General features: G+C 43.7%; 1 protein-coding gene across 2 annotated transcripts in view; it reads right to left on the bottom strand.

Annotated features, from left to right (window-relative positions):
- Window positions 1–24,091, bottom strand: part of setdb1a (SET domain bifurcated histone lysine methyltransferase 1a) — an 89,408-nt gene extending 65,317 nt beyond the window's left edge. Inside the window, exons 1-6 of one of the 2 annotated variants that reach the window (XM_060904925.1) lie at window positions 23,985–24,091; window positions 2,761–2,955; window positions 2,089–2,282; window positions 1,897–1,934; window positions 968–1,778; window positions 709–867 (exon numbers count right to left, since the gene is read on the bottom strand). In XM_060904925.1, coding sequence (XP_060760908.1) covers window positions 709–867; window positions 968–1,778; window positions 1,897–1,934; window positions 2,089–2,282; window positions 2,761–2,951 — 1,393 coding nt within the window. In that variant the 5' untranslated portion in view covers window positions 2,952–2,955; window positions 23,985–24,091. Of the gene's footprint in view, window positions 1–708; window positions 868–967; window positions 1,779–1,896; window positions 1,935–2,088; window positions 2,283–2,760; window positions 2,959–23,984 lie in introns of both variants that reach the window. The other variant, XM_060904924.1, reaches the window with a different exon arrangement.
- Window positions 24,092–26,114: the final 2,023 nt, after the last annotated feature.

Genomic DNA, 26,114 nt, shown 5'->3' on the forward strand with positions numbered 1-26,114 from the left:
TACTAAAAATGTGTATCTAAGATATTTGGTATACTCTATAAGGTGCCATAATGTTTCATGAAAAGTGATCGAAATTTTGTCATAAAAGTCATAAAATAGCAGCTTTTTCCATAACTTTGAGCTCCTGGTGCCACCATTAAACTTTTGAATTTTGTCAAAATATTTCACCCAGTGTGTTTTCTTACCAAAAGGAACATAAAAACAAAAATGCATCATGATCGGAGGAACTTTTCATTTTTAGGGGGCAACTGATGCGCCCTATTACTTATATAAGATAGATGGGTTTATATCCAGCGCTTATTTTTACTTTGCTTTTTAAAAAATAACTTGGGATTATTTACCAACACGTTACACTCATCAGGCGCGCCGCTTTTAAGCAGTGCCTAAATATATATATATTATCAGAGCCTATGCAATTGTCAATCATTCCAGATTCCAGAGGTCGATGAACTCATCTGCGTTTTTTATTGACGATGACTGCTCTGTCTTATTTTGAGCATTAATCGTGTATTCCAATGTTAAAATGTCATGCTCCAATGCAAACTGAAACTTGGTAAGTCTATACAAGTGATCTATGTGACTAAACACACTTGAGTCATATTTAGAATGTTAAAAACACCATCATATTTGCATGTAGTGCTTCAAGAAATGCTATAAACTATAAGGTGCTAGTCCCCTTTCTCATATAAAAGACCTATGCAATCTTACCAGTTGTTTTGATGTCTAAAATTGTGCCTTGGTGCCATGTTTTAGTCCTCCGCCTTCCAAGAACACTCATGTTGACCTTCAGCTCCACCTCTTGCTGAACACGAGCAGGTGTCGCAGGTATGACCGGCGTGACCGGAGTGACTGGTGCCGTCTGGACGACTGAGAGAAACAGTTTGATAATTATTCATTAGAAAAACAAGCATCTTGTTGAATTAAAAGCTGATGAAGCAAGCAAAAGCCCATACTAAATAAATCACACCTTCTCTAGAATCAGGTGGGTTGTTAGAAGGTTTTTTGGCAGCCTTGTCTGAAGCTGTGGCATCTGTGGTACCAGACTGAGGACTGGAGGTAGGTGATTTATCAGCTTTATCGCCTTGTTTAGGGTCGATAACCTTAGCTTTTTCTGTGGGTGCAGCTTTAACTATGGTGTTGGATGGCGTGCTGGTGCTTGAAGGTTTGCTCCTGGGTTTGCGACTGGCCTGTTTGACTTTTTCGTTGGCTGCGGTTTTACTGGCGGTATCTGAGGTTGCAGTTGCTTTGGAGCTTTTGCTCTTAGAGGCAGTTTTTTGGCTGACTGAGTCTATTTTTGAAGAATTGGATGCAACTACAGATTTCACCGAGAGTGTAGGTGTTGGGGTAGATGCTACAAGTCGCGCCGGAGTTTCAACATTCTGTTTCGGAGAAGCAGATGTTTCACTGGGCGTTTCAAGTCTGTCAGTATTGTTCGTGGATATGGAAGATACATTTGGAATGATGGTCAATGGAGGAGTTTCAACAGTCTCATTCATGGGTATAAATGGGCCTGATGAAACAGGAGAAGAACTTTCTTTTTGAGGCATTGATGACGGAGTCAGAAAATCACAGGTCAATGGAGGAGTAATGGGAACAGGGCTTCCTGAAGTCTTTACGGATGGTAAGGGGTTGTCTGAAGATCTGTTTTTCCTGGTCATTGATGGTGATGGTGGTTTATCTTCAGATGGAGAGTCAACAGCTTTAGTGTTTTTCACCTTCTCAGCCAATGTCTGTCCAGAAAATTCCAAAGACTCTATACCTGCTGACAAGCCAACTTCCTAAGAGCATTATACAAGAGACAAAAGAAAAATAAATAAGGCCATTTAAGCAAAGACTACCATATATGATTCTTATGAAAGTGGATGTCAGACCTCAAACATACATATATGCTCTCACCTTTAGTTCCTCCTTCACTGCTGTTTCAGGAACAGCACCTTGTAAAACGGAGACGAAATCCAATGTCAGAGTGAGAAACAGGAAGAGATGTGTCAATTTCAAAAAGCATACAACCACAACCTGTCTTCAGTTACTTCTTTTTCACATCTTATTATGACAGTCTTAATGAAATGAAAATGATTCATTGCTTACCCCCCAAATCGAAGACAACATAGTCATCATCCCGCTCACCAGGCTCATCATCTCCGCAGTCAAAATCATCTGTGAGTTGAATGACGTTTTCTATCGGTTTGGCTCCTCCTTCTTCCTCCGAGTCAGTGTCTTGATACTCCAGTCCCAGCATTTCATACAAACCCTTAATCACAGACTCGCACTCAAGGACCGATCTGATTCAAAATAAAAAGGACGTCAAGGTAAAAAAATCACTTTCAGGCACATACGTAACAGTACATGAATGGAAACTTGCACACTGACAAAGCCACTCCAGTTAGTATTCAGGACTCGGACATCGTCTCTGTCTTTAGGTCTAGGCAGAAACCTTAGCCGAAATGTTAAGTTAACCCTTTTGTTAATAGTTTCTCTCTCAGGTAAAGGCACAGACCTGGAGGGTTGATGGGCATAAAGTGTTCCGATAACCTGGGATGTATGGATGCTGTTGTCCCCCACTCTCACATATTCACTCAGATTTGCTGACAGTGGAATAGCTGGCCAGTTTATATCCCAGGGCGTCCTCATACCTGTGTTACCTTGTGGCTCTCTATTTTAGTTATGCTGTCTTTCTCTCTCTAATCCTAACCCTCCTGATTTAGGATCAGTTACACAGACAGCGCAAGGTCTCTTCTGGCACAAGATAAAGGCACTTACTTGTAGGCATTATCGTAAAGCAGCTGGGTGTTTGCTGCCTCCCTCTCTTTCTGCTTCACCCATACTTCCACTTGCGCCAACTGCGCCTGCCTCTGCACCAGCTGCTCATTCTTCTCCACCTGCTCCCGCACCCAGTGCTGCAGCTCCTCCACTGTCACGGTCCCCATCCCGTCTTCTTCTTCACTCTTCATCACTCTGCTATCACAAGGGCACATCATAAACACAGACATGTCAGTGACAGGCTGCAAAATCTCAGCTGGATTGGAGTTTGAGTTCAAGATTAAGCTGTTACTATGACCAGGAAAATAGTGACACCATAGTATCTGAGTGAAACCGTAGGGTCACCACTTTAGTACAGCAACGTCTGATCTTGAGACAAGCTGGAAACCTTGAGAGCTAAAACTAGGCTAGCAAGCAAAGCACTTCCTGTGGATGTTTTGGGGGTTTTTTGGGAGGGGAAGATCCCCTAGGATTTTCATGCACAGCTGTCTCCAGGGGCGGCACGGTGGTGTAGTGGTTAGCGCTGTCGCCTCACAGCAAGAAGGTCCTGGGTTCGAGCCCCGGGGCCGGCAAGGGCCTTTCTGTGTGGAGTTTGCATGTTCTCCCCGTGTCCGCGTGGGTTTCCTCCGGGTGCTCCGGTTTCCCCCACAGTCCAAAGACATGCAGGTTAGGTTAACTGGTGACTCTAAATTGACCGTAGGTGTGAATGTGAGTGTGAATGGTTGTCTGTGTCTATGTGTCAGCCCTGTGATGACCTGGCGACTTGTCCAGGGTGTACCCCGCCTTTCGCCCGTAGTCAGCTGGGATAGGCTCCAGCTTGCCTGCGACCCTGTAGAAGGATAAAGCGGCTAGAGAGAATGAGATGAGATGAGATGAGCTGTCTCCAGAGTTTATACGCAATGGTCCAAAAAACAAAAAAATATCCAGTGAGCATTTCTGTGAGAAGAAACACCTTGTAGATGAGAGAGATCAGAGCAGAATGGCCAGAAAGGTTTGAGCTAAAAGGAAGGCTACAGTAACTCAAATAAATACTCTTTACAGCCACGAGGAACAGAAAAGCATCCTGCTTTCATATGGGTCTTCTTCAATTCAGGATTCTTTCTAGCTCCCTCCCATATGGTTCTCAATCTTGAAATGGTTGTCTGGTCCTCACTCCACTCTCAGTCACGACTCTAACTCCTTCAGAGTAACTGTTGGCCTCACTGTGGTGTTCCTGACCAGTCCAGAAGAGGAGTTCAAAATAAAAATACTGAATAATAATAATAATAATAATAATAATAATAAAATGCATTTATAATTTGTTATTCAGCAAATTTGCTCCATTCCATGGTGTTTGAATACTTCTGCAAGCCGCTGTAATTATTTTTACCAGTGACCTAATGTCCGTATTAGTTTACATTTTTACTGTTGATACTGTTCAGAGAAGAAAGACTAGGAAGATCTGAAGATGGAAGCGTTCAAAACACCAACACAAATCATTCCACATGTCAACGGACTCGTCTCCTCTTTTCTCCCAATCTCGTGATGTGTTCAACATCATAACTTAAGCAAAGCTGAAGTGTTCCCATACAACAGATTTTAATGATTTGGGAGAAATTCCCAGCTCCTACTGGCTGGGTGACTGCAGCGCTAATGATTTTTCATGCGTTTTCTCAATCTGCAGCATATTTCTACATGTGTGTTCTCAAACTGGTGAATGTGTTTCATCTCATGCATGTGCTGCAGCTCATGGAAGAATTTGCAGCTGTTTCTGAACTACTGTACACATGTTGCCATTTTAATGCAGCGCACACTTCATCTTTATTTGTAAGTTTTCTGCATGTGTTTTCTGGTTTGACATATTGTTTCCTGTATTCGCACACATTTTCTGTATTTGCATGCGTCTTCTGATTTTTGCACACTTTTCTGTACTTCCACGCGTCTGTATTCGCACACTTGTGTTTTAGCATGTGTATTCTGGATTCGCACACTTCTATATTCGCAAGCGTCTTCTGAGTTTGCATGCGTCTTCTGGACGCACGTATGTTTCCTGGATTAGAGATGAAAGTGGAGCAAAGAAAAAAAAAAACCTGAACTCAGGGTTTTTTCTAGAAAAATTTAGTATGAGGGCGCTCACCATGGCGAGGGAGCGAAGCGGGGGGGATGGTGCCGGTTGTCCCCCCCTGCCGTGCAAAGCCTTTGAAAAATGCTCCAATGGGACATTCTGAGGCTATCTGAGAGGGAAATTGTAACAAATTGTCTGTCAACATTGAAAAAGAAAGAAGTAAGGCCAAAAAAAAAAAAAAAAAAAAAGTGTGTTTCCGGTAACATGAAATACTAAAATAAGGTCGGTAGGTAGGAAAGGTTTTTTTTTTCTTAATTTTTTTTTTTATTTTGTTCGCAAAAATTAACACAAGTAAACATCTTACAAAATAGTATTTTGGCACAGAATCCTTTATACCACGCATCATAATAAAATAAGTGTTTTAAATCTTTAAACGAATAAAAAAAAAAATATTGCGAGAGTTCGAGTTATGATCTACGGAAGCGATATTTCATGATATTTTCATGTAATAACGTGAAAACACCTTATCAAGAAATAACGTGAAAATAACGTCCTAGGCTAGGCTACTTCCATTAAAAGCAGATGGCCTAGCCTAGCCTACTGTAGAACTTGGGTCGAGCAAAAACATGGCTGAATCCTGAATGACTCCTATTTGTATAAATAGGGGACTACATAGGCGGCAAAATGTAGTGTTTTTCCCTGCCATGGAAGTGCACTTGTATACTGAAAAGGAAGCAATTTGCATTACAGCCTTGAATGAGGATTCAAAATGGCGGCTCGGCTCAGTTTATGCAGGAGGGCTGATAGAAGTGGCGAAACATTTGACTTTTTATCGTTTCTTTCACAACTTGAATGCGTTGAAACAAAAAATTATGACAAACTAACGCCGCTTACACTAAAATATCGAGGGAAACTTGTAATAAAAACTTTACGGTCAGCAATTTTGACGCGGAAATTCTCGATCGGTCGGGTTACCGGAAACACACTTTTTTTTAAATTTGGCCTAATCTTCTTCTGCCCCGGACAGTCTTTGGCTTTCTTCCGCTGCGTGCCGCGGGACGACATCTTTAAATGCCCAAGTGTCAACAAAAACAACTCGCGAACTACTTCTGTCAAAAGCTCCCGCGCCGGTGGGTGAAAGGTCATTCAGTCTCGAGAAATCTCGCGCTACAAGTCAGCTGACCTTGTATGTAACCCATGTCAAATCTCGCGAGAGCAGCCGCGACAAGTAAACAACTAAACAACATGGCGCCTCAGTCTGGAAAACGCCAATTCGGATTGTTTTTGCACCGTCTGGCGGTGTATCTACTATGATTGGAATATTTTTGGAGCAATTATAACGTATTTGATGATCAGACACATTGTCACGTAGTGTTGCTGGGATGTTTTCACGGAGCCGGTAAGGGGGCGCACGCCGAGAGTAAGAGGGCGCAGCGCCCCTGTTCCCCTGTTTAGACGAAAGCCTGCTGAACTTTTGAAAGTCAAAAGTCAAACTAAGATATTTGGGGGGGGGGGCACATCCCCCGAAAATATTTTAATAACAACACGCAAAACCCTGCATTCTAGTGCATTTTAGTACTTATTTTCACTAAAACAAGTTATAACTTTTAAGCCTTTTTCTTTCATGTACATTAATGATTAACATGTCAAAAATATCTAATTTAATTCCCCTAATTAATGAGTAATTTTCAGGAGTGCATTTAGAAAACGCGGTGATTTTCCTGCTACACAGTTAATTACTTTGAAGAAAAAAAATCAGGACAGTTGAAGGTAAACTCAGCAAAATCCCAAAACAGTGCTGTTAAAAAGTAAAGGTCTGTTAGAGTTTCTAAAGCTTTCAGGTTTCAATGTTGGGGACATTGAGCCTCGTTTATCAATCTTTTAGTAGAGTTGTGCGTTTGCAGAAGCTAAAGTGAACTAAACATTTCCAATTCATATTCATGCGAGTTGAAGTTTGTTTACATTAGTTCGTATTGTCTGTAAATTTAAACACACCAATGAATACCAAATTTCTCATATACGTCACGGGCGTAGGGTGTGTGTGTGTGTGTGTGTGTGTGTGTGTGTGTCACACACTGACTGGCAGCCTGAGTACATTATGTAACAAAAAAATAATTACCATTGCTAGTTTTAGGTAGCTTATGCCGCTTTTCCACTACAAACGCGGCTGAGTCGGGCTGAGCCGTGCCGTGCTGAGCGGGGCTGTTGGAGTTGCATTTGGACTACAACCGCGCTGAACCGTGCTGGCTGGAAGTGGGTGAACACATTGGGTGGAGTTAGCGAAAGTGGGTGGACGTCAGGTGATGTCGTTAAGCAGCGCAAACAGTGACATCAGTGACCTTTTAAGCGGTAGTTTCACGACCCGAATAGTAAACAATAAACATGGAGGACATGGAGTCGTTAGTGTTGCTGGTCTTGGTGCTGTGGCTTGTTGTCACCGACAACGCCAACAGATACTGGCAAGAGCGTATAGATGAGGCGAGGCGCATAAGGCTTCATAATTCTCGTAATTCGTAATTCTTCTCCTTCCGGGTTTGCGGTGTTTACAGATCCCAGCGTGCTCGTGGGGCGTGTGTGGGCATGTGAGGACACTCCTCCTCACCAATCAGTGCACAGGGGAGTGTCTGCTCACGCCCCCAACCTCACTCGGCTCGCTTCAGCCCCGCTCCAAAACGGTGCGAGTTTTAGGGGCTAAGCAGGGCTGAAGCGAGCTGAGTCATGCTGGTTTTTGGTAGTCGAAACGCAAGCCGTGTCGGGCTGAAGTGAGCTGAAGTGAGCTGAAAAAGGGTAGTGGAAAAGGGCCAATAGAAACCGGCTCTTCCATTATTGCTGTTTCTTCCACGTTTTCTTGATGTTGTGTTCTAGAAACGGCACTAAAACTTAGCTTCGAAACCACAAAATGCAACTTTGATGGGGGAAAAAATATATATAATTAACTGCTTACCTCTCTTCACGTCGAAAGGAGCAGGAAAGTTTTGCTTGTTTTGACATGGCGAATTATTAACACGAGAAAATACTCGTAATTCGCAACTAAAAAGACCGCAGCTACACTGGCAGCTTGAACATGCTTTCTAGTGCGACTGTGTTGCGCTTGCGCAGAACGGTGTCAGTCCTGCGCGCCTTAGCACGTGCACCTGAAAGCGCGCCTTGGGCGGCGCGCCTAATGAGCTCCGGCACACACGCCGTTAACAAAGAACACCTGTCTTTAATCAATGAACTATGTTTGGGCTATTTAAGGACTGTGCCCATGCAAGGATGATACGAAGTATTATGCTGCGTCTAGGAACGCAAAAAATCCGAAAAATACATTTCTCCATTCGGAAAACCGGAGATTTTCAAGAGTTTTGTCAAATATCCGGATTTCCGGGTCTTTCGTCATTAGCGGAAAAAATCCAGAGGAATTTTCATGAAAATCAAAAAATCCGGAATTCCGGGAAAATCCGGAACACTTTCATGACTACTGGATTCGCATGCATTTCCACGCTTCTTCTGCATTCACACACGTTTCCTGGATCTGCACGCATCTTCTGGATTCACACGCATCTATTCACAGATGTTTGTGTAGTCGCATACATTCTCTGGATTCAGACACATTTCCTGGATCTGCACATATTTCTTCATTCACATGCGTCTTCTGGATTTGCACACTTTTGTATATTCAGACACATTTCCTGGATTCGCAGGATTCAGACACATTTCCTGGATTCGCAGACTTTTGTACATTTGCATGCGTTTCTTGGATTCGCATATCTTTTGGATTCACACGCGTTTCCTCGCTCCACATGTGTCTTCTGGATTCACGTTTCTGTATTCACACATTTTTCTATATTCGCACACGTTTCCTGGATTTGCATGCATCTTCTGGATTCACACACGTTCCTGGAGCCGAATGCATTTCTGTATGCGCGCACATCTTCATTCGCACATATTTTCTTTATTCACATGCTTTTCGATATTTGCATGTATCTTCTGTATTTGAACGCATTTTCTTTATTTGCACACTTTTCTGGATTTGCATGCACCTTCTTTATTCGCACACTTTTCGATATGTGCACATGCACGCACATTTCTGTATTCGCTTGCATCTTCTGTATGCGCACGTTTCCTGGATTTGCACGCTTTTTTGGATTCACACATCTTTATTCGCACATCTGTTGTATTTGAACGCATTTTCTTTATTTGCACTCTTCTGGATTCACACACGTTTCTGTATTCATATGGGTATTCTTTACTCACACATTTTTTCTACATGTGCACACGTTTCTGATATTCACATGCATCTTCTGTATGGGCACACATTTCCTGGATTTGCATGCTTTTCTGTTTTCGCACGCGTCTTCTTTATTTGCACGCGTCTTTTGTATTGGAATGCATTTTCTTTATTCATATGCTTTTCTGAATTCACAAGCATTTCCTGGATCTGCACGCATCTTCTGGATTCACACACATTTCTGTATTCGCATGCGTCTACTAAATTAGCACATTTCTCTATATTTGCAAGCATCTTCTGGAGTCTCTCACATCCTCTGGATCCGCACACGTTTCCTGGATCTGTGGGCGTTTCTGTATGTGCACACGTATCTCATCTCATCATCTCTAGCCGCTTTATCCTTCTACAGGGTCGCAGGCAAGCTGGAGCCTATCCCAGCTGACTACGGGCGAAAGGCGGGGTACACCCTGGACAAGTCGCCAGGTCATCACAGGGCTGACACATAGACACAGACAACCATTCACACTCACATTCACACCTACGCTCAATTTAGAGTCACCAGTTAACCTAACCTGCATGTCTTTGGACTGTGGGGGAAACCGGAGCACCCGGAGGAAACCCACGCGGACACGGGGAAAACATGCAAACTCCACACAGAAAGGCCCTCGCCGGCCACGGGGCTCGAACCCAGGACCTTCTTGCTGTGAGGCGACAGCGCTAACCACTACACCACCGTGCTGCCCCTGTGCACACGTATTTTTTTTCTTTATATATGTTACCTCTGGGTGATATTATTCGTAAACATTGTATTAGTTTCCACTGTTATGCTGATGACACACAGCTGTATGTTTCTGCAAAACCTGATGAGAGACACCAGCTTAATAGAATTGAGGAATGTGTGAAGGACATTAGACGCTGGATGCTTATTAATTTCCTTCTGCTTAACTCGGACAAGACTGAAGTACTTGTACTCGGACCACATGCAGCTAGAAGTAAGTTTTCGGATTCCACAGTAACTCTGGATGGCCTTTCTGTTTCTTCACGTGCAGCAGTAAAAGACCTCGGAGTGATTATTGACCCCAGTCTTTCATTCAAAACTCACACTGATAACATCACCCGGACAGCTTTCTTTCATCTCAGAAATAAAGCTACAGGAGTGAGGTGAGCTGCTTGGCCATGTGGTGCAAGGACAACAATCTCCGTCTGAACGTGGAGAAGATGAAGAAGATTGTTGTGGACTTCAGGACAGAGCACACCCAGCATGCTCCACTATCTATCGACGGTGCTGCAGTGGAGAGGGTGAGCAGCACCAAGTTTCTGGGTGTGCACATCTCTGAAGACCTGTCCTGGAGCAACAACACCGCATCACTGGCCAAAAAAGCCCAACAGCGTCTGTACTTCCTCCGCAAACTGAGGAGGGCAAGAACCCCGGCCCCCATCATGCACACTTTCTACAGAGGCACCATCGAGAACATCCTGACCAGCTGCATCACCGTGTGGTACGGCGCCTGCACCGTGTCCTGCTGCAAGTCTCTGCAGCGCATCGTGAGAGCAGCTGAGAGGATCATTGGTGTCTCTCTCCCTTCTCTAATGGATATTTATAACTCCCGCCTCACCCGCAAAGCCATCAGGATTGCAGGTGACCCCACCCACCCATCCATCTCACAGCCTCTTCAGCCTGCTGCCGTCGGGGAGGAGACTGCGGAGTCTCCGGGCCAAAACCAGCAGGCTCAAGAACAGTTTCTTTCACCAGGCGGTCAGGAGGCTCAACTCCCTCCCTGTTCTGTCCCTCCTCCCTCCTCTGCCTCCTGACACAGATTCGGCTCGCACACCCCCCTTCAGCATCTGACATATCATCCTCACAGTTCCCCCTCCCCCAACACACACATCTCATCGTTCATTAACGCACTGAACTCAGGGACTGCACATCTCACTTTACCTCGCTCATTTGCACTATTCCGCACTACCTCATCTTAACAGCTGCTAGTTTGTTTATACTGCTTATTTCATGTTTACCTGCTATACCTCAAGTGCCCTTGACTGTTTGGTTATTTGAACCAATTTATGTGTGTGTGTGTGTGTGTGTGTGTGTGTGTATATATATATATATATATATATATATATATATATATATATATGAGTGTTTAAGGCCTCTGCATGCTCGTGCGACAAGGCTTTCGCAGATAGCTTTTCGCAGACAGTTGTAATTTATCGTTGAGCGGGGAGTAACAGGCGTGCGCGATGTTATTCACCGGCACAACGCGCGGGGGGGGGGGGGGGGGGGGGGGGGGTCGCTAGGAGTAGTTGGTGGGTGTTGTTAGTGGAGTGTTTATCCTCCGGTTACTTATAATGACTAGAACTTTTTTTTTTATAATGACTAGAACTGGAGTCGTATAGATGTACGTACTTCCTCAATCAACCGCTCTTCATGCTGCTCCATCTTCGCTCGTGTTTTTAAAAATGCCGGTCGTGAAAACAAAACAAACCGGGAAAGTAGGGAAGCGGAAGTGCGTGTACAGCGGGTAGAGTGGACCAATCAGAGCCCTCTTGTCTGCGGCGCTGTCTGCGAGGCTTCTGCGGTGGTCACAATATTTGGGAGGTGCGCGCAGAGCGTCTGCGAAGGTGGGGGGGCTACGCAGACACTGTCTGCGACGCTATCTGCGAGGACTGGGTTGTCAGCATAAATTGGCCTTTAGTCTACGTCTAGTTCATATCTAGAGTGTTTATACTGTTTATATTGTCTGTTTGAGTGTTTAGTCTGTGTGTAGTTCTTATCTAGTGTTTACACTGTTTATATTGTTTGAGTGTTTAGTCTATGTCTAGTTCCTATCTAGAGTGTTTATACTGTTGTTTGGGGTTTTTTTTCAATTATTCTATTTTTATTTATTGCATTGCCTGTTTGCACCATGGGTCAGAGAGGACTGATATTTCATCTGTGCTGTATGTCGAGCATGTATAGCATATTTGACAATAAAGTTGACTTGACTTGAAATATTGCTAAGATAAGAAATTTAATATCGCTACATGATGCAGAAAAACTAGTTCATGCTTTCGTTACCTCCAGGTTGGATTATTGTAATACTGGAGGTTCCAATAAGTGCATAAACAAGCTCCAGTTAGTTTAAAATGCAGCAACAAGAGTCCTTACTAGAACTAGAAAATATGACCACATCACGCCTGTCTTATCCACACTGCATTGGCTCCCAATCAAATTTCGTATTGATTATAAAATACTTCTATTGACCTTTAAAGCACTGAATGGTCTCGCACCACAGTACCTGAGTGAACTTCTGCTCCTCTATGACCCGCCACGCCTACTTAGATCAAAAGGTGCAGGCTATCTGCTGGTACCTCGTATAGTGAAGGCTACATCAGGGGGCAGAGCCTTTTCTTACAAAGCCCCACTGTTATGGAACAGCCTTCCAAGTAATGTTCGGGAATCAGACACAGTCTCAGCATTTAAGTCTAGGCTGAAAACATATCTGTTTTGTCAAGCCTTTTGTTAATGGTGTTTATGAGGTAAAGGTGTAGATCTGGAGGGTCCTCAGACATAGAGTGTTTTGGTAAACTGGGATGTATGGATGCTGTCAGTCCCCACTCGCTTGCTCACTCGAGTTTGTTGATGGTGTAGTCGCTGGCTGCTTTATGTCCTGGGGTTCCCTCATGCCTGTGTTACCTTCTGGCTCTCCCCTTTTAGTTATGCTGTCATAGTTAGTTGCCGAAGTCCCTGCTTGCACTCAGTGCAATATGTATACTGTTCCTACTTATTCAGGTGACATTGGGCATACCTAACAATCTGTGTTCTCTCTCTCTCTCTCTCTCTCCTTCTCCCCCCAAATCTGTCCCTCTGAGTTACATGGAGTCAACAGGAAATCTTTTGGTGGAGAGGGTGGAGACCTCGACTGGCTCTCGTAGCCTTCAGGGAATTGGCCGTCAGACATTCTGTCGCATGTCCCAGACCCGGTGAAATGTAGCTGAATTGTCTTGGCCAGCCCTAAGGGTCCCATCTGCATCCCATCATTGCTGAGGAGTGTGCTCCCATCACCCAATCAAGCATCCAGCCAGAGCAGGTCATGATATATTTTAACCATATTAACATGCCATTGTTGTGTGTTATGCCTGATGTCAGGACTCTTGTCTCTGCGAGCCTACCACACAGACTTAATACTTGTCATTTTTGGGGCATACCTAACAACCTGTGTTTCCCCCCCCCCCCCAAATCTGTCCCTCTGGGTTACATGTCGGTCCTGGGATCGAGATGCTGACCTCTTCTGCTCCTCGGACCTGCTTCATCCATCCTGGTGCCCTGTGTCTGGTTGGAGTCTCGTCGCGTCGCTCCTGTGGAGGACGGCCCCATGAGGACATTTGAAAGTCACACCTGGAGGACGCTCTAGACTCTTACAGTAATGCTTTTATGGCTGAGGACTACAGTTGACTTGCTAACTTAGGACTGCAGTTGTCATGAACAGTTTTGCACTCAAGTTTCCATCAATGAAGAGTTACAACATCAACGAAACTGTCTTCATGTTAAAACTGTTAATATTATAGTCAGGCTGTCTGTTGTTGCCCAAATGAGGATGGGTTCCCTTTTGAGTCTGGTTCCTCTCGAGGTTTCTTCCTCATGTCGCCTGAGGAAGTTTTTCCTTGCCACCGTCGCCACAGGCTTGCTCATTGGGGATAGATTAGGGATAAATTAGCTCATGTTTTAAGTCATTCAAATTCTGTAAAGCTGCTTTGCAACAATGTTTATTGTTAAAAGTGCTATACAAATAAACTTGACATTCTGGATTCATACATATTTTCTTTATTCATATGCTTTCTGATATTCGCACATGTCCTCTGTATTTCCACGTGTCTATTGGATTTGAATGCATTTTCTTTATTCGTATGCTTTTCTGGATGCACACTTTTCCTGGATTTGCACACATCTTTATTTGCATGTCTATTGTATTTGAACACATTTTCTATAGTTGCATGTTTTTCTGGATTTGCACATATCTTCTGGATTCGTACATGTATATTGTATTTGAACACATTTTTTAATTTGCACACTTTTGTGGATTTTCACACATCATCTGGATTCGCACACGTCCATTGTATTGGAATGCATTTCCTTTATTTGCACGCATTTTCTGGATTTGCATGCATCTATTGTATTTGAATGCATTTCCTTTATTTGGGCACACCTGAAACGCATCTCCTGGATCCACACACGTTTCTGGAGTTGAACTCATCAATTCAGACATTTCTCTATTTGCATGCATCTTCTGGATTTGCAGATTTTTCTATATTCACACGTGTTCCCTGGATTTGCATGCATCTGCATTTACACACTTTCCTGGTTCTGCACGTGTTGCTGTATGCACACGCATCTTCTGGATTCGTATGCTTTTCAATATTCGTATGCGTCTTCTGTATTTCCATGTAGCCGTTGTATTTGAATGTATCTTCTTCATTTGCATGCTTTTCTGGATGCATACGCGTTTCTATATTCGCATTTGTCTTCATTCGCACAATTCTGTTTGCGCATGCTTTTCTGGATTCTCACGCATCTTCTAGCGCAGGAAAACTGTGCAGGATGTGAGGCGTATGGTAATGAAATTAGGGCTGTAGTGATGTATGCCATCATTTTGTTCCAGATGATTTTCTTGGTTCTATACGTCTCCTTATCCAACAATTCTCTCAGCGCACTGTGTAATATAGGAGGTTACATAGGAATATAGGAGGTTATTCGCACATCTATTGTACTTGAATGCATTTTCTTTATTCGCACGCTTTTCTAGATTCGCACACATCTGGGTTCACGTGCGTTTCATGGATTCGTGCACCAATTTCTGTATTCACACGTGTCTTGTTTATTTGCACGTTTCCTGGATTCGGACACCTTTTGTATTTGAACACATTTTCTTTATTCCCACACTTTTTTCTGGATTTACACACATTTCCTGCATTCACACACATCATGCACACACACTAGGGCTGTAACGATACACCCAACTCACGATTCGATTCGTATCGCGATTTTTGACCCACGATTCGATACGCCCACGATTTTTTTAAAAATGTTTTTTAAAGTAGTAAATTTGACTTATTAACATTTACTTACTTACATTAACTATTTAATAACAAATAATTCAGACCACTGCAGAGAATGAGTAATATGTATGCAAAAATGAACAAATGTATATCCAAAGATTGTTTTATTTCTCAAAATAATACTGTTGAGCCGGAAGCTCTGGTTTTTTCGGTTCTGAAAAAGTCATTTTTCCAAATCGTGTAAATCCGTTAAGATTTTTTTTGGGGGGGGGTGGCTCTCTCACTGTCTCACTCTCATAGGGCCAATGATTTTCTGTGATCGCGGAAAACGGATGGAAATTACGGAATTTTTATGGTGAAACATTGCTCGCGTGTCAAAATGTAACTGCCGCAGAAGGCTTCCGCCCAAGCAGACATGCCTTCAGTGTTGCCAGATATTGACGTTTTCCACCCCAAAATATGTCCAAAACCAGCCAAAAAGCACCTAAAACCTCCCAATCTGGCAACACTGCATGCCTTTCTGGTCAAGTGATTGTGATTGGCTTGTGGCACACCTAGCCAGCCAATGAGCTGCTTGTTTACAGATTCGCTCCCCGCGTCGCAACCAGAATGGCGACCGCTTAAAAGAAATGAATGCTCTGCCAGTGGCGAGTGTGGACGTTGCATGACTCGCAGAAGATTGTCGCAGGTCGACGAAAAAACGACTTACTAATAGAGATCTTGCAGTCACGTGACTGGAAAGTACACAGACGCCATCTTGTCGGGCAACAGCACAGCTGAATACTGCTGCACTCGTGTACAGAATGGATCACTTTCAACCGACGGACTACACGGCTCATTTTTCTAATGCACAGATAACTAGATATATGTCTAAAATAAACGGTCTACAGATTTGTGACCCTTATGGCTTACCGGACGGAGTTTTCACGACCGTGTCAGTGGATCTTGAACTGCCGGAGGTGGAATACCCGGACGTGTATAATTACCTAATCAACTTTCCTTCGCTGTTCAGTGGTGAAGCACTGCGTGCTTATAAATCTCTGGAGAGTTATCTTTACAGAAATTCAGGATTTGTCAGCCCCCCTAAGATGTGGCATCTTGTAAAGAAGAAAAAAAACTATCGTCATTGGCCGGGTAAGTCACTTAACTGATGCTAGATATATCAGTAGTATCTAGCATAGCACTGACCAGCCGATTATGGTTGAATATTTTATATTATCAGTTAGATCAAGTATCAGTAGTCTATCATTATCTGTAAAAACCATGCACAATGTTCACTTCATACATACTAGATTTTCATAAATTTGTATGAGGATAATGCAAAAAGCGCCACTTTCAGGAGTAAATCATACATGGCATATATATTTATTTATAAGTCCTTATAAGGGGTTGATCCTTATATTTATAAGGATTTACTACTAAGACAGTGGTAAATTCTTATAAGTTCTTTACTGTTTTTTTTCGTACCACACCGCTAAAGACCCAATCCACCCCGCCCTGCCCCAACCCTCTTTTCTCAGGCTCCCACTTCCCGGAATTTTTTTTATTAGAGCAAGTCATAAACTTATGCTGCAAATAACCACATGGATATACTGAAATAAATACATGACGAACCTGAGATGAAATGGTCACTGCACAGGCGCCAGTGATCGCTCCTTCCAGTCGGTACCCATGCCTTGTTCTTGTTGTTTGGATCAGCCCGGCCGATAGCAGCAATCCATTTTGCGCGCCTGTCAGGGTCCCGTGGCAGCCTATTGCCGCTTTTCCACTACAAACGCGGCCGAGTTGGGCTGAGCCGTGCCGTGCTGAGTCGGGCTGAGCGGGGCTGTTGGAGTTGCATTTCGACTACAACCGCGCTGAACCGTGCTGGCTGGAAGTGGGTGGACACATTGGGTGGAGTTAGCGAAAGTGGGTGGACGTCAGGTGATGTCGTTAAGCAGCGCAAACAGTGACATCAGTGATCTTTTAAGCGGTAGTCTCACGACCCGAATAGTAAACAATAAACATGGAGGACATGGAGTCGTTAGTGTTGCTGGTCTTGGTGCTGTGGCTTGTTGTCACCGACAACGCGGACAGATACTGGCAAGAGCGTATAGATGAGGCGAGGCGCATAAGGCTTCAGAAATTCTTGTAATTCGTAATTCTTCTCCTTCCGGGTTTGCGGTGTTTACAGATCCCAGCGTGCTCGCGGGGCGTGTGTGGGCATGTGAGGACACTCCTCCTCACCAATCAGTGCACAGGGGAGTGTCTGCTCACGCCCCCAGCCTCACTCGGCACGGCTTGGCTCGCTTCAGCCCCACTCCAAAACGGTGCGAGTTTTAGGGGCTAAGCAGGGCTGAAGCGAGCTGAGTCGTGCTGTTTTTTGGTAGTCGAAACGCGAGCCGTGTCGGGCTGAAGCGAGCTGAAAAAGGGTAGTGGAAAAGGGCCATATGAAACTTTCTTCCTGTTTTCTGACCTCGCCTGTTGGGGCATTTATATGCCATGCAAGTATCCGGCATTGTGGCACGGTAATTTTTGAATATTTCGGCAAAAAAAAAAAAAGAAAGTCAGCGTCGGAAATATGGCGCTTGACCGCCAAGATGGCGTTTGTCTACAATTTGGAGCGGATGTGACGTCACATCACATGCAAGTGCTCCATAGATATAAAAAAATAAAAGTAATTTAAGTAAGTTTAAAATGTAATTTAAATAAAAAGTAAAGTATTCATAAATTGAAGTTTGGAAGCGCCTCTGTTTTTGGGCTGAGGAGAAGTTTGAAAGGGTGTACCGCGAATCTGCCTTCTTGTATCGCGATACGGATCGTGGCTCTGCGTATCGCGATTTTGATTTTGATACGCATATCGTTACAGCCCTAACACACACGTGCATGCATTTCCTGAATTTGCATGCTTTTCTGTATTGGCACACTTTTTTGTGCGTCAGCCACTGTATTCAGTTGTGGTTTTTTTATCACAAACATCATGAGAGAATTGTTGGATAAGGAGTAGGCTTGGGAAGATTCACCGATGCACATCGGAAAATCGATACGACCTGTTAAGATGCAGTTGCATCGATTTGCAAACGTCGCATCGGAAAAAACCGCACATAAACTCGAGATGCATCGTATCTAAACTGTCTGCATCGATATAAACCGATTAATATCTTAATTTAATACATATAATGAATAAATTATAACATAACAGTTTAGAAAAGGGTCTGGTATTTCTGGGTTTCATCTCTCTATCTCTCTCCTACTCAAGTCTCAGCTCAAGTCTCGCGCGAATAGGCGGGTCCAACCTAGCTTTCGAATAGGATAGAGGCGGAAAGTCAGCCAGATAGCGGTTAACATGGAGGAAGACAAAACAGACATTGTTCATTCGGTGGTGGGTTTCAAGTCTAACGTATGGAAAGATTTCGGGTTCTACAAGCGAGGGGGAGAGCTGGACAAGACAACGGCCATATGTAAACTCTGCCGTTCCAGAGAGACCTGTAAGCGCTTTATGTTGTACTTCCTGTGTTTCAAAATAAAAGGCACAGCTTTAATGCTTCAAGTGCCATAATTTGAACTACTCTGTATTCCATGGTGCACTTTTCTTCTGCATTGCATCGCATCGAATCGCATCGTATCGTATCGCACTGGACCGCATTGTATTAGAATTAAATCGTACTGTATCGCACCGTATCGCAGCATGCGGGAGAATCGTATCGCATCTTAGCACTGGCAATTTCATTAATCTTGAATGTATCGAATCGTTGGCAGTGTATCGAGATGCGTATCGTATCGCTTTGATTATGAAGATTCCCATCCCTAATAAGGAGACATATTGAGGTATTTCACCTGACGTCACAGGGTCACGTGACGCCCCGGTGTCCACCATTTTGGACGGCAAGCTAGCTAATGTCAACAACAGTAGCTGGTATGTTACTGTAGCAATATTTACGTTCAGTCATTTGGATGACTGTTAAAACCTTTCAGTCTCAAGTTTTTCCTTTACTGGATTTACTAGTTTACTGAGCTAGCGCGCGATGGCTCCCGGCTCGGCCGGAGAGCGCGCGATGGCTCCCGGCTTGGCCGAGCGCACTAGCTCAGTAAACTAGTAAATCCAGTAAAGGAAAAACTTGAGACTGAAAGGTTTTAACCAAGGGTGCCCAATTTGGGGCCCGCGGGCCAAGTTTGGCCCGTGTTCTGTTTTTTTTGGCCCGCCTCATTTTTCCCATCTGTGCCAGGTCTGTGCCAGCCGCTGGGAATTTCTGTCCCAACGGCTCCGAAGAGTTGCCTGCAGTTCACTTTCTGACCACAGTTTTATAAGGGGGGACAAGGGGGGCGCTGTTGAGTTGCTGGCTCTTCTGCCTGTCAGCAGGCTCATGACACGAGTGAGGAGCAGAGGTTACGATGGAGCGCTGTGTTAGGCAGTGGCACATGGATAAAAGAAAATTCAAAAATAGTTGGCAAGATTATTTTTTTTCACGGAAATCGATTCCTCGGCAGTGTGCCTTATCTGTAGACAGAGAGTGGCAGTTTTGAAAGAATACAACATCCATAGACATTATGAAACAAAACATTTACCTCAGTTTGCGAAATAGTGGTGAAATAAGAAAGCAGAAGGCTAGCGAACTGTTAGCCAGGCTCAGTGCCCAACAACGCACGTTACTGCAGCCGTCATCTGCTCAAGAAAATGCAACTAAGGCCAGCTATAAGATCAGCGCAATGATAGCGAAATCTGGGAGATCTTTGTCATGTGGAGAGTTTGTTAAAAGTTGCCTGACTGTGGCTGCAGAGACTGTGTCCCCGAGCCAGACACGGGCCTTTTCGCAAATTAGTTTATCATGGAACACAGTTACCTGCCGCATCGAGGACATGGCTGAGGATCTCAGAGAACAAATCGTTGGTAAAGCATCCAGATTTACGGCCTTTGTTATTGCTTGCGATGAGAGCACCGACATATGTGACTATGCACAATTGATGGCATTTTTGCGCGGAGTCAGTGAGGATTTTGAAGTGACACAGGAGCTGGCTGGCCTTGAGACACTTTCAGGTACAACACGAGGGAAATGTTGTGCTGTGTTCTATATTGCTCAGTTCACATTGTCCAATTCCATACCTAATACTCAATCTAATTTCACATTCAGTCTAAAGTAAATTCTCTCTGGTTTCATAAGTTGGGCAATCCAGCTGGTTTCAAATGGCTTAAAAGGCACAGTGTTACAAGGGCGTGTGTTATTGCTCAATTCACATTTTAGTTAATTTTTAAATAGAATTGTATATTTGGTTGTCCTGGACCTTATCCAACTGTTTTCAACTTGTTCAAGCTACCAAAGCACTTTTTGTAATGAGCAATTCCAGCGTTATGGACGTGACACTTGAACTCAAAATGGCAACAAATGACCCAGTGCATGTTTTATTGTCTCCCAGTATTTAAACAGGTGTTGCATATTTTAAGGCTGTACCATACTGGAGAAGTGATAGAACAAGAACAATTCCCATAGTACATCTAGGGCATGCCAGAAAATGCCAATAAAAGATGCGTTATGGATGTGACAGAAAAAGTATCACTTTTCTTGGGTGACTGTACATTTTTATCAAACTCTGTGAAATTGTAAACCTAATGTCGAAATGGAGATATCCGTTTGATAGAGGGGTCCAAGGTGAATATTAAAAAATCTTTGTTTAAAATATTTTGTATTTCATGCAGAGTTTCGGAAGGAAAAGTCAGCGTTATGGATGTGACGAAATTCCGTTATGGATGTGACGCGTCTGAAATAGACATGGCATATGTTTAGAAAATCAGCAATTTAACCACCATAACCCTTTGAAAAACTCTCTAAATATCAGCTAAAACTATCAAAGTTCTTAAATAATATTTAGGATGGCTATTGTTTTGCTGTTTTGTGGATTTTAGCATACATTTCTGTGGCTTGTGGCAATAATATAGAATTGTACATGATCAAAGTTGATTTTAGCTTGGGGTTTACATTATAAGAAAGAAAGACTGACAGTGACATATTAGGTTGGTTACAAATTGGTTCAACTTATTCACATCTGTAAAATACAGGCCTAGGTGATATCTCTGGGAGTGGTTTTGATGTATTACATGTTGCTTTATTTTTGCATGGTGAGGTTGACATTTACATGGAATTGCCCTAATATAGTCTGAAATTTTGCTTTCCTTTCAAATATGTTTCTACCTCTTAAAATAAGCCATGTGGATGTTCTGTCATCTTCTGAAATTAATAAAGGTAGGCCTACTATAAATATACAAAATATGTGTTTAATTGCTTTAAACATTTACATTTGAGTTTAATGATCTTGGCCTATATAAAAATGACACGTTTCAATAAAATGTAAGGTAACATAATGTGGACGTTCGTTTTTTTGGCCCGCGGCCCACCCACAGAATTAATTTTTGGCCCATTGTAGAGAAGAATTTGGGCACCCTTGGTTTTAACAGTCATCCAAATGACTGAACGTAAATATTGCTACAGTAACATACCAGCTACTGCTGTTGACATTAGCTAGTGCTAACAGCTAGTTGCTAATACACTGCTACAACTACACCGACCCTAATAATACAGTTCTTAGTCATTGCCTGGTAACAGCAAACTTATAACGGGCCATGTCTCAACAGACTAAGAAGTTATTTCAATGACATTTAATAACATTTTGTTTATCCTGAGGACCGAAAGTAAATGAAAATGTGAACAAACCTTAGCTGTAATCAGATGGCGACCACCGGCTCCAGGGACGACCCGCTGATGTAGGCATGTTACCCAGCCTGACGCAAAATATTTGTAGGCATCCAAACTCTTATACGCTTTCAGATCAATACCTGTGTATGGCGATGGGTTTTTAACGACATAGGTATGAGCAATTCCAGCGTTATGGACGTGACACTTGAACTCAAAATGGCAACAAATGACCCAGTGCATGTTTTATTGTCTCCCAGTATTTAAACAGGTGTTGCATATTTTAAGGCTGTACCATACTGGAGAAGTGATAGAACAAGAACAATCCCCATAGTACATCTAGGGCATGCCAGAAAACGCCAATAAAAGATGCGTTATGGATGTGACAGAAAAAGTATCACTTTTCTTGGGTGACTGTACATTTTTATCAAACTCTGTGAAATTGTAAACCTAATGTCGAAATGGAGAGATCCGTTTGATAGAGGGGTCCAAGGTGAATATTAAAAAATCTTTGTTTAAAATATTTTGTATTTCATGCAGAGTTTCGGAAGGAAAAGTCAGCGTTATGGATGTGACGAAATTCCGTTACGGATGTGACGTATACGGATCATGTGGGCCGAAGTCAGGTAAAGACGAGGGCTTCGTGTACTTCCGTACGTCACTGAACAATCCTGGTGGAAGCAGGTAAACGTCGCTCTCTAAGCCTGCTAACCTCAATTTTTGCAAATACCTCTCCCTCTGCTCGCCCTGTAAATGCTCTACGTCGCTGGATAGTGAAGGTGTTTTCTGCATCTCGCTCCTTTTTCTTTTATGTTTTTCGTTTGTCGCCTTCCTCGCATTCAAACTGATTCGAGCCGTGCCCAGAGGCGATTTTTCTCACCAGGCAAGCCAATCAGCTGCTTGGGGCCCCCACCAGGTGGCGACAGAGAGTCGAAATTTGCACAGCAGTTGATAGAGAAATTTGCGAGTCGAGAGTGAAGAAGAACACAAAGGTTAAAAGCTAAAAGTTTAAAGGCTTTTTGTTTGTTTTAATATAATATTGAAATAATACATTTAATATAATATTATATTTAATATTGCACTCTCTGTTAAAATAAACAGAAACTTCACAATGTTCATGTTTGTTTATGTAATATTTCTAACTTGTGAAATAAGACAAAACTATACTTGCTGCAATTTGTTGGTTATTTATTAAAATTACAAAGGTCCAGAGTTTGTCCTAGTGAAATTCTGTTGTGTGTGTGCGCGCGTGTGTGGTGGTGGTGGTGGGGCCCCCCAATGAATTTCTGATTGGGGCCCCACTAGACCCTAGAATCGCCACTGGCCGTGCCGTCCAAAATGGTAGCATCACATGACTTGGTCACGTGAGTGAAAAACCTCAATAGAACCAAGAAAATCATCTGGAACAAAATGATGGCATGCATCACTACAGCCCTAATTTCATTACCATACGCCTCACATCCTGCACAGCTTTCCTGCTCTAACACCCCTGATTCATCTTATTACTGGAAGTCTGTTTTTCAGTGAACAGAAAAACAGTAAACCTGAAGACAGTCCACTAGAGGGATGTCTATTTGGGATCAGACTCAGGATTTCCCGCGTGCTGACGACAGACAGAGAGAAAGAAAAGAAAAGAAAAGAAAAGAAAAAAAACCCACACACAAACCAAGCTCGGATCTCCAAAAGCTGATCTCTGGGCTGTGGACAAAAGTAATGAACAGTTCTGCTCAGGCAGCTCTTCTTCAACATTACCGAGTCTAATTTAACAACAAAACCACACCTCCGGCTGAGATCTAAACTAATAACGAGTTCCTAACATGGCGCCTGGAGAACTGAAGGTGATGCACTGTGTAATAATGACACTATTAAATGGATCTCAGCTGCTGGAGGACTTCATATTGGACCTGATGGTACCGGATCCCGACATCAGTGTCCCAGCCTGGATGTGTGTTTTGTTTATGTAATGGCCCAAACACTAGAGCTAGCAACATTAGCACAATCGATATCCTACATAAACAGAAGACTGGAAGTAAACAGCAGAGAAAAGTCAAGATATCAGGTTTTGGTGTTGGATTTGTGAGCAGGTTCTGTCTTTTAAAAGAGCCCCCTGAAGCTGGAAGTGCTGAAGAACACTGAAGCTGGAGGAGCACAGTGATATCACATCTGCACCATCATGCACTTCTGCTAGGACACAAACCCCCAGTACTTCCGCCTCAGTGCTGCTAGTGCGAGACCTTATTTCTATGGTATTGTACAAAATGAATACACTGACCTTAAATTCGGAGATTATACATCCTCTGAAACTTACAGCTGGGTGAAAGCGTATTAGAGACAGCGTTGGTTCTTTTCCCCCACCCGTATTTCGTCAAGCCCCGCCTCCTGAGACCGGAAACATGCATTTGTGGCGCCACTGAGAGAGAGTCAGAGTAGACAAGACGACCGTGGTGCTGTTTTTAATAACAACCGCCACTAGATGGCGCTGCAGTAGTGCTGCCACCATTTTGGACTGAAAACGCAGTGAGAGCGTGGAGTCGGTTTATTTTGGCTCCTGGCCACAGAATAAATCAAATCATCTCATCTCATCTCATTATCTCTAGCCGCTTTATCCTTCTACAGGGTCGCAGGCAAGCTGGAGCCTATCCCAGCTGACTACGGGCGAAAGGCGGGGTACACCCTGGACAAGTCGCCAGGTCATCACAGGGCTGACACTTATGGCCCTTTTCCACTACCCTTTTTCAGCTCGCTTCAGCCCTGCTTAGCCCCTAAAACTCGCACCGTTTTGGAGTGGGGCTGAAGCGAGCCAAAGCGTGCCGAGTGAGGCTGGGGGCGTGAGCAGACACTCCCCTGTGCACTGATTGGTGAGGAGGAGTGTCCTCACATGCCCACACACGCCCCGCGAGCGCGCTGGGATCTGTAAACACCGCAAACTCGGAAGGAGAAGAATTACGAATTACGAGAATTATGAAGCCTTATGCGCCTCGCCTCATCTATACGCTCTTGCCAGTATCTGTCCGCGTTGTCGGTGACAACAAGCCACAGCACCAAGACCAGCAACACTAACGACTCCATGTCCTCCATGTTTATTGTTTACTATTCGGGTCGTGAGACTACCGCTTAAAAGATCACTGATGTCACTGTTTGCGCTGCTTAACGACATCACCTGACGTCCACCCACTTTCGCTAACTCCACCCAATGTGTCCACCCAGCACGGTTCAGCGCGGTTGTAGTCGAAATGCAACTCCAACAGCCCCGCTCAGCCCGACTCAGCACGGCTCAGCCGCATTTGTAGTGGAAAAGCGGCAATAGACACAGACAACCATTCACACTCACATTCACACCTACGGTCAATTTAGAGTCACCAGTTAACCTAACCTGCATGTCTTTGGACTGTGGGGGAAACCGGAGCACCCGGAGGAAACCCACGCGGACACGGGGAGAACATGCAAACTCCACACAGAAAGGCCCTCGCCGGCCCCGGGGCTCGAACCCAGGACCTTCTTGCTGTGAGGCGACAGCGCTAACCACTACACCACCGTGCCGCCTAAATCAAATCAAATCAAGTTTATTTGTATCGCGCTTTTAACAATAAACATTGTCGCAAAGCAGCTTTACAGAATTTGAACGACTTAAAACATGAGCTAATTTTATCCCTAATCTGTCCCCAATGAGCAAGCCTGTGGGCAACGGTGGCAAGGAAAAACTCCCTCAGACGACATGAGGAAGAAACCTCGAGAGGAACCAGACTCAAAAGGGAACCCATCCTCATTTGGGCAACAACAGACAGCCTGACTATAATATTAACAGTTTTAACAGGTATAACCCTCAACTGTCCTCATGGGGCCGTCCTTCACAGGAGCAGTGCGATAAAACTCCGACCAGACACAGGGCACCAGGATGGATCAAGCAGGTCCGAGGGGCAGAAGAGGCCAGCATCTCAATCCAGGATCAACATGTAACTCAGAGGGACGGGGGGGGGGGGGGAGAGAGAAAGAAAACACGTTGTTAGGTATGCCCTAAAAATGACAAGTATTAAATCTGTGTGGTAGGCTCGCAGAGACGAGAGTCTTTACATCAGGCATAACACACAACAATGGCATGTTAATATGGTAAAAAATATATCATGACCTGCTCTGGCTGGATGCTTGATTGGGTGATGGGAGCACACTCCTCAGCAATGATGAGATGCAGATGGAACCCTTAGGCCTGGCCAAGAATAAGGCGGTTCTATTAAAAAATTAACTACTTAGTCAAGTTAAGATTTACTTTGTATACACATTGGGCGTTACAATACTGTTTAATATATAAACAAAACATTTTTGGGACATTCTCCCAGAAACGTACACTACCGTTCAAAAGTTTGGGGTCGCTTTGAAATGTCCTTATTTTTGAAAGAAAAGCACT

This window comes from Neoarius graeffei, chromosome 22 (assembly GCF_027579695.1).
Source record: "Neoarius graeffei isolate fNeoGra1 chromosome 22, fNeoGra1.pri, whole genome shotgun sequence".
Classification (NCBI taxonomy): Eukaryota; Metazoa; Chordata; class Actinopteri; order Siluriformes; family Ariidae; genus Neoarius; species Neoarius graeffei.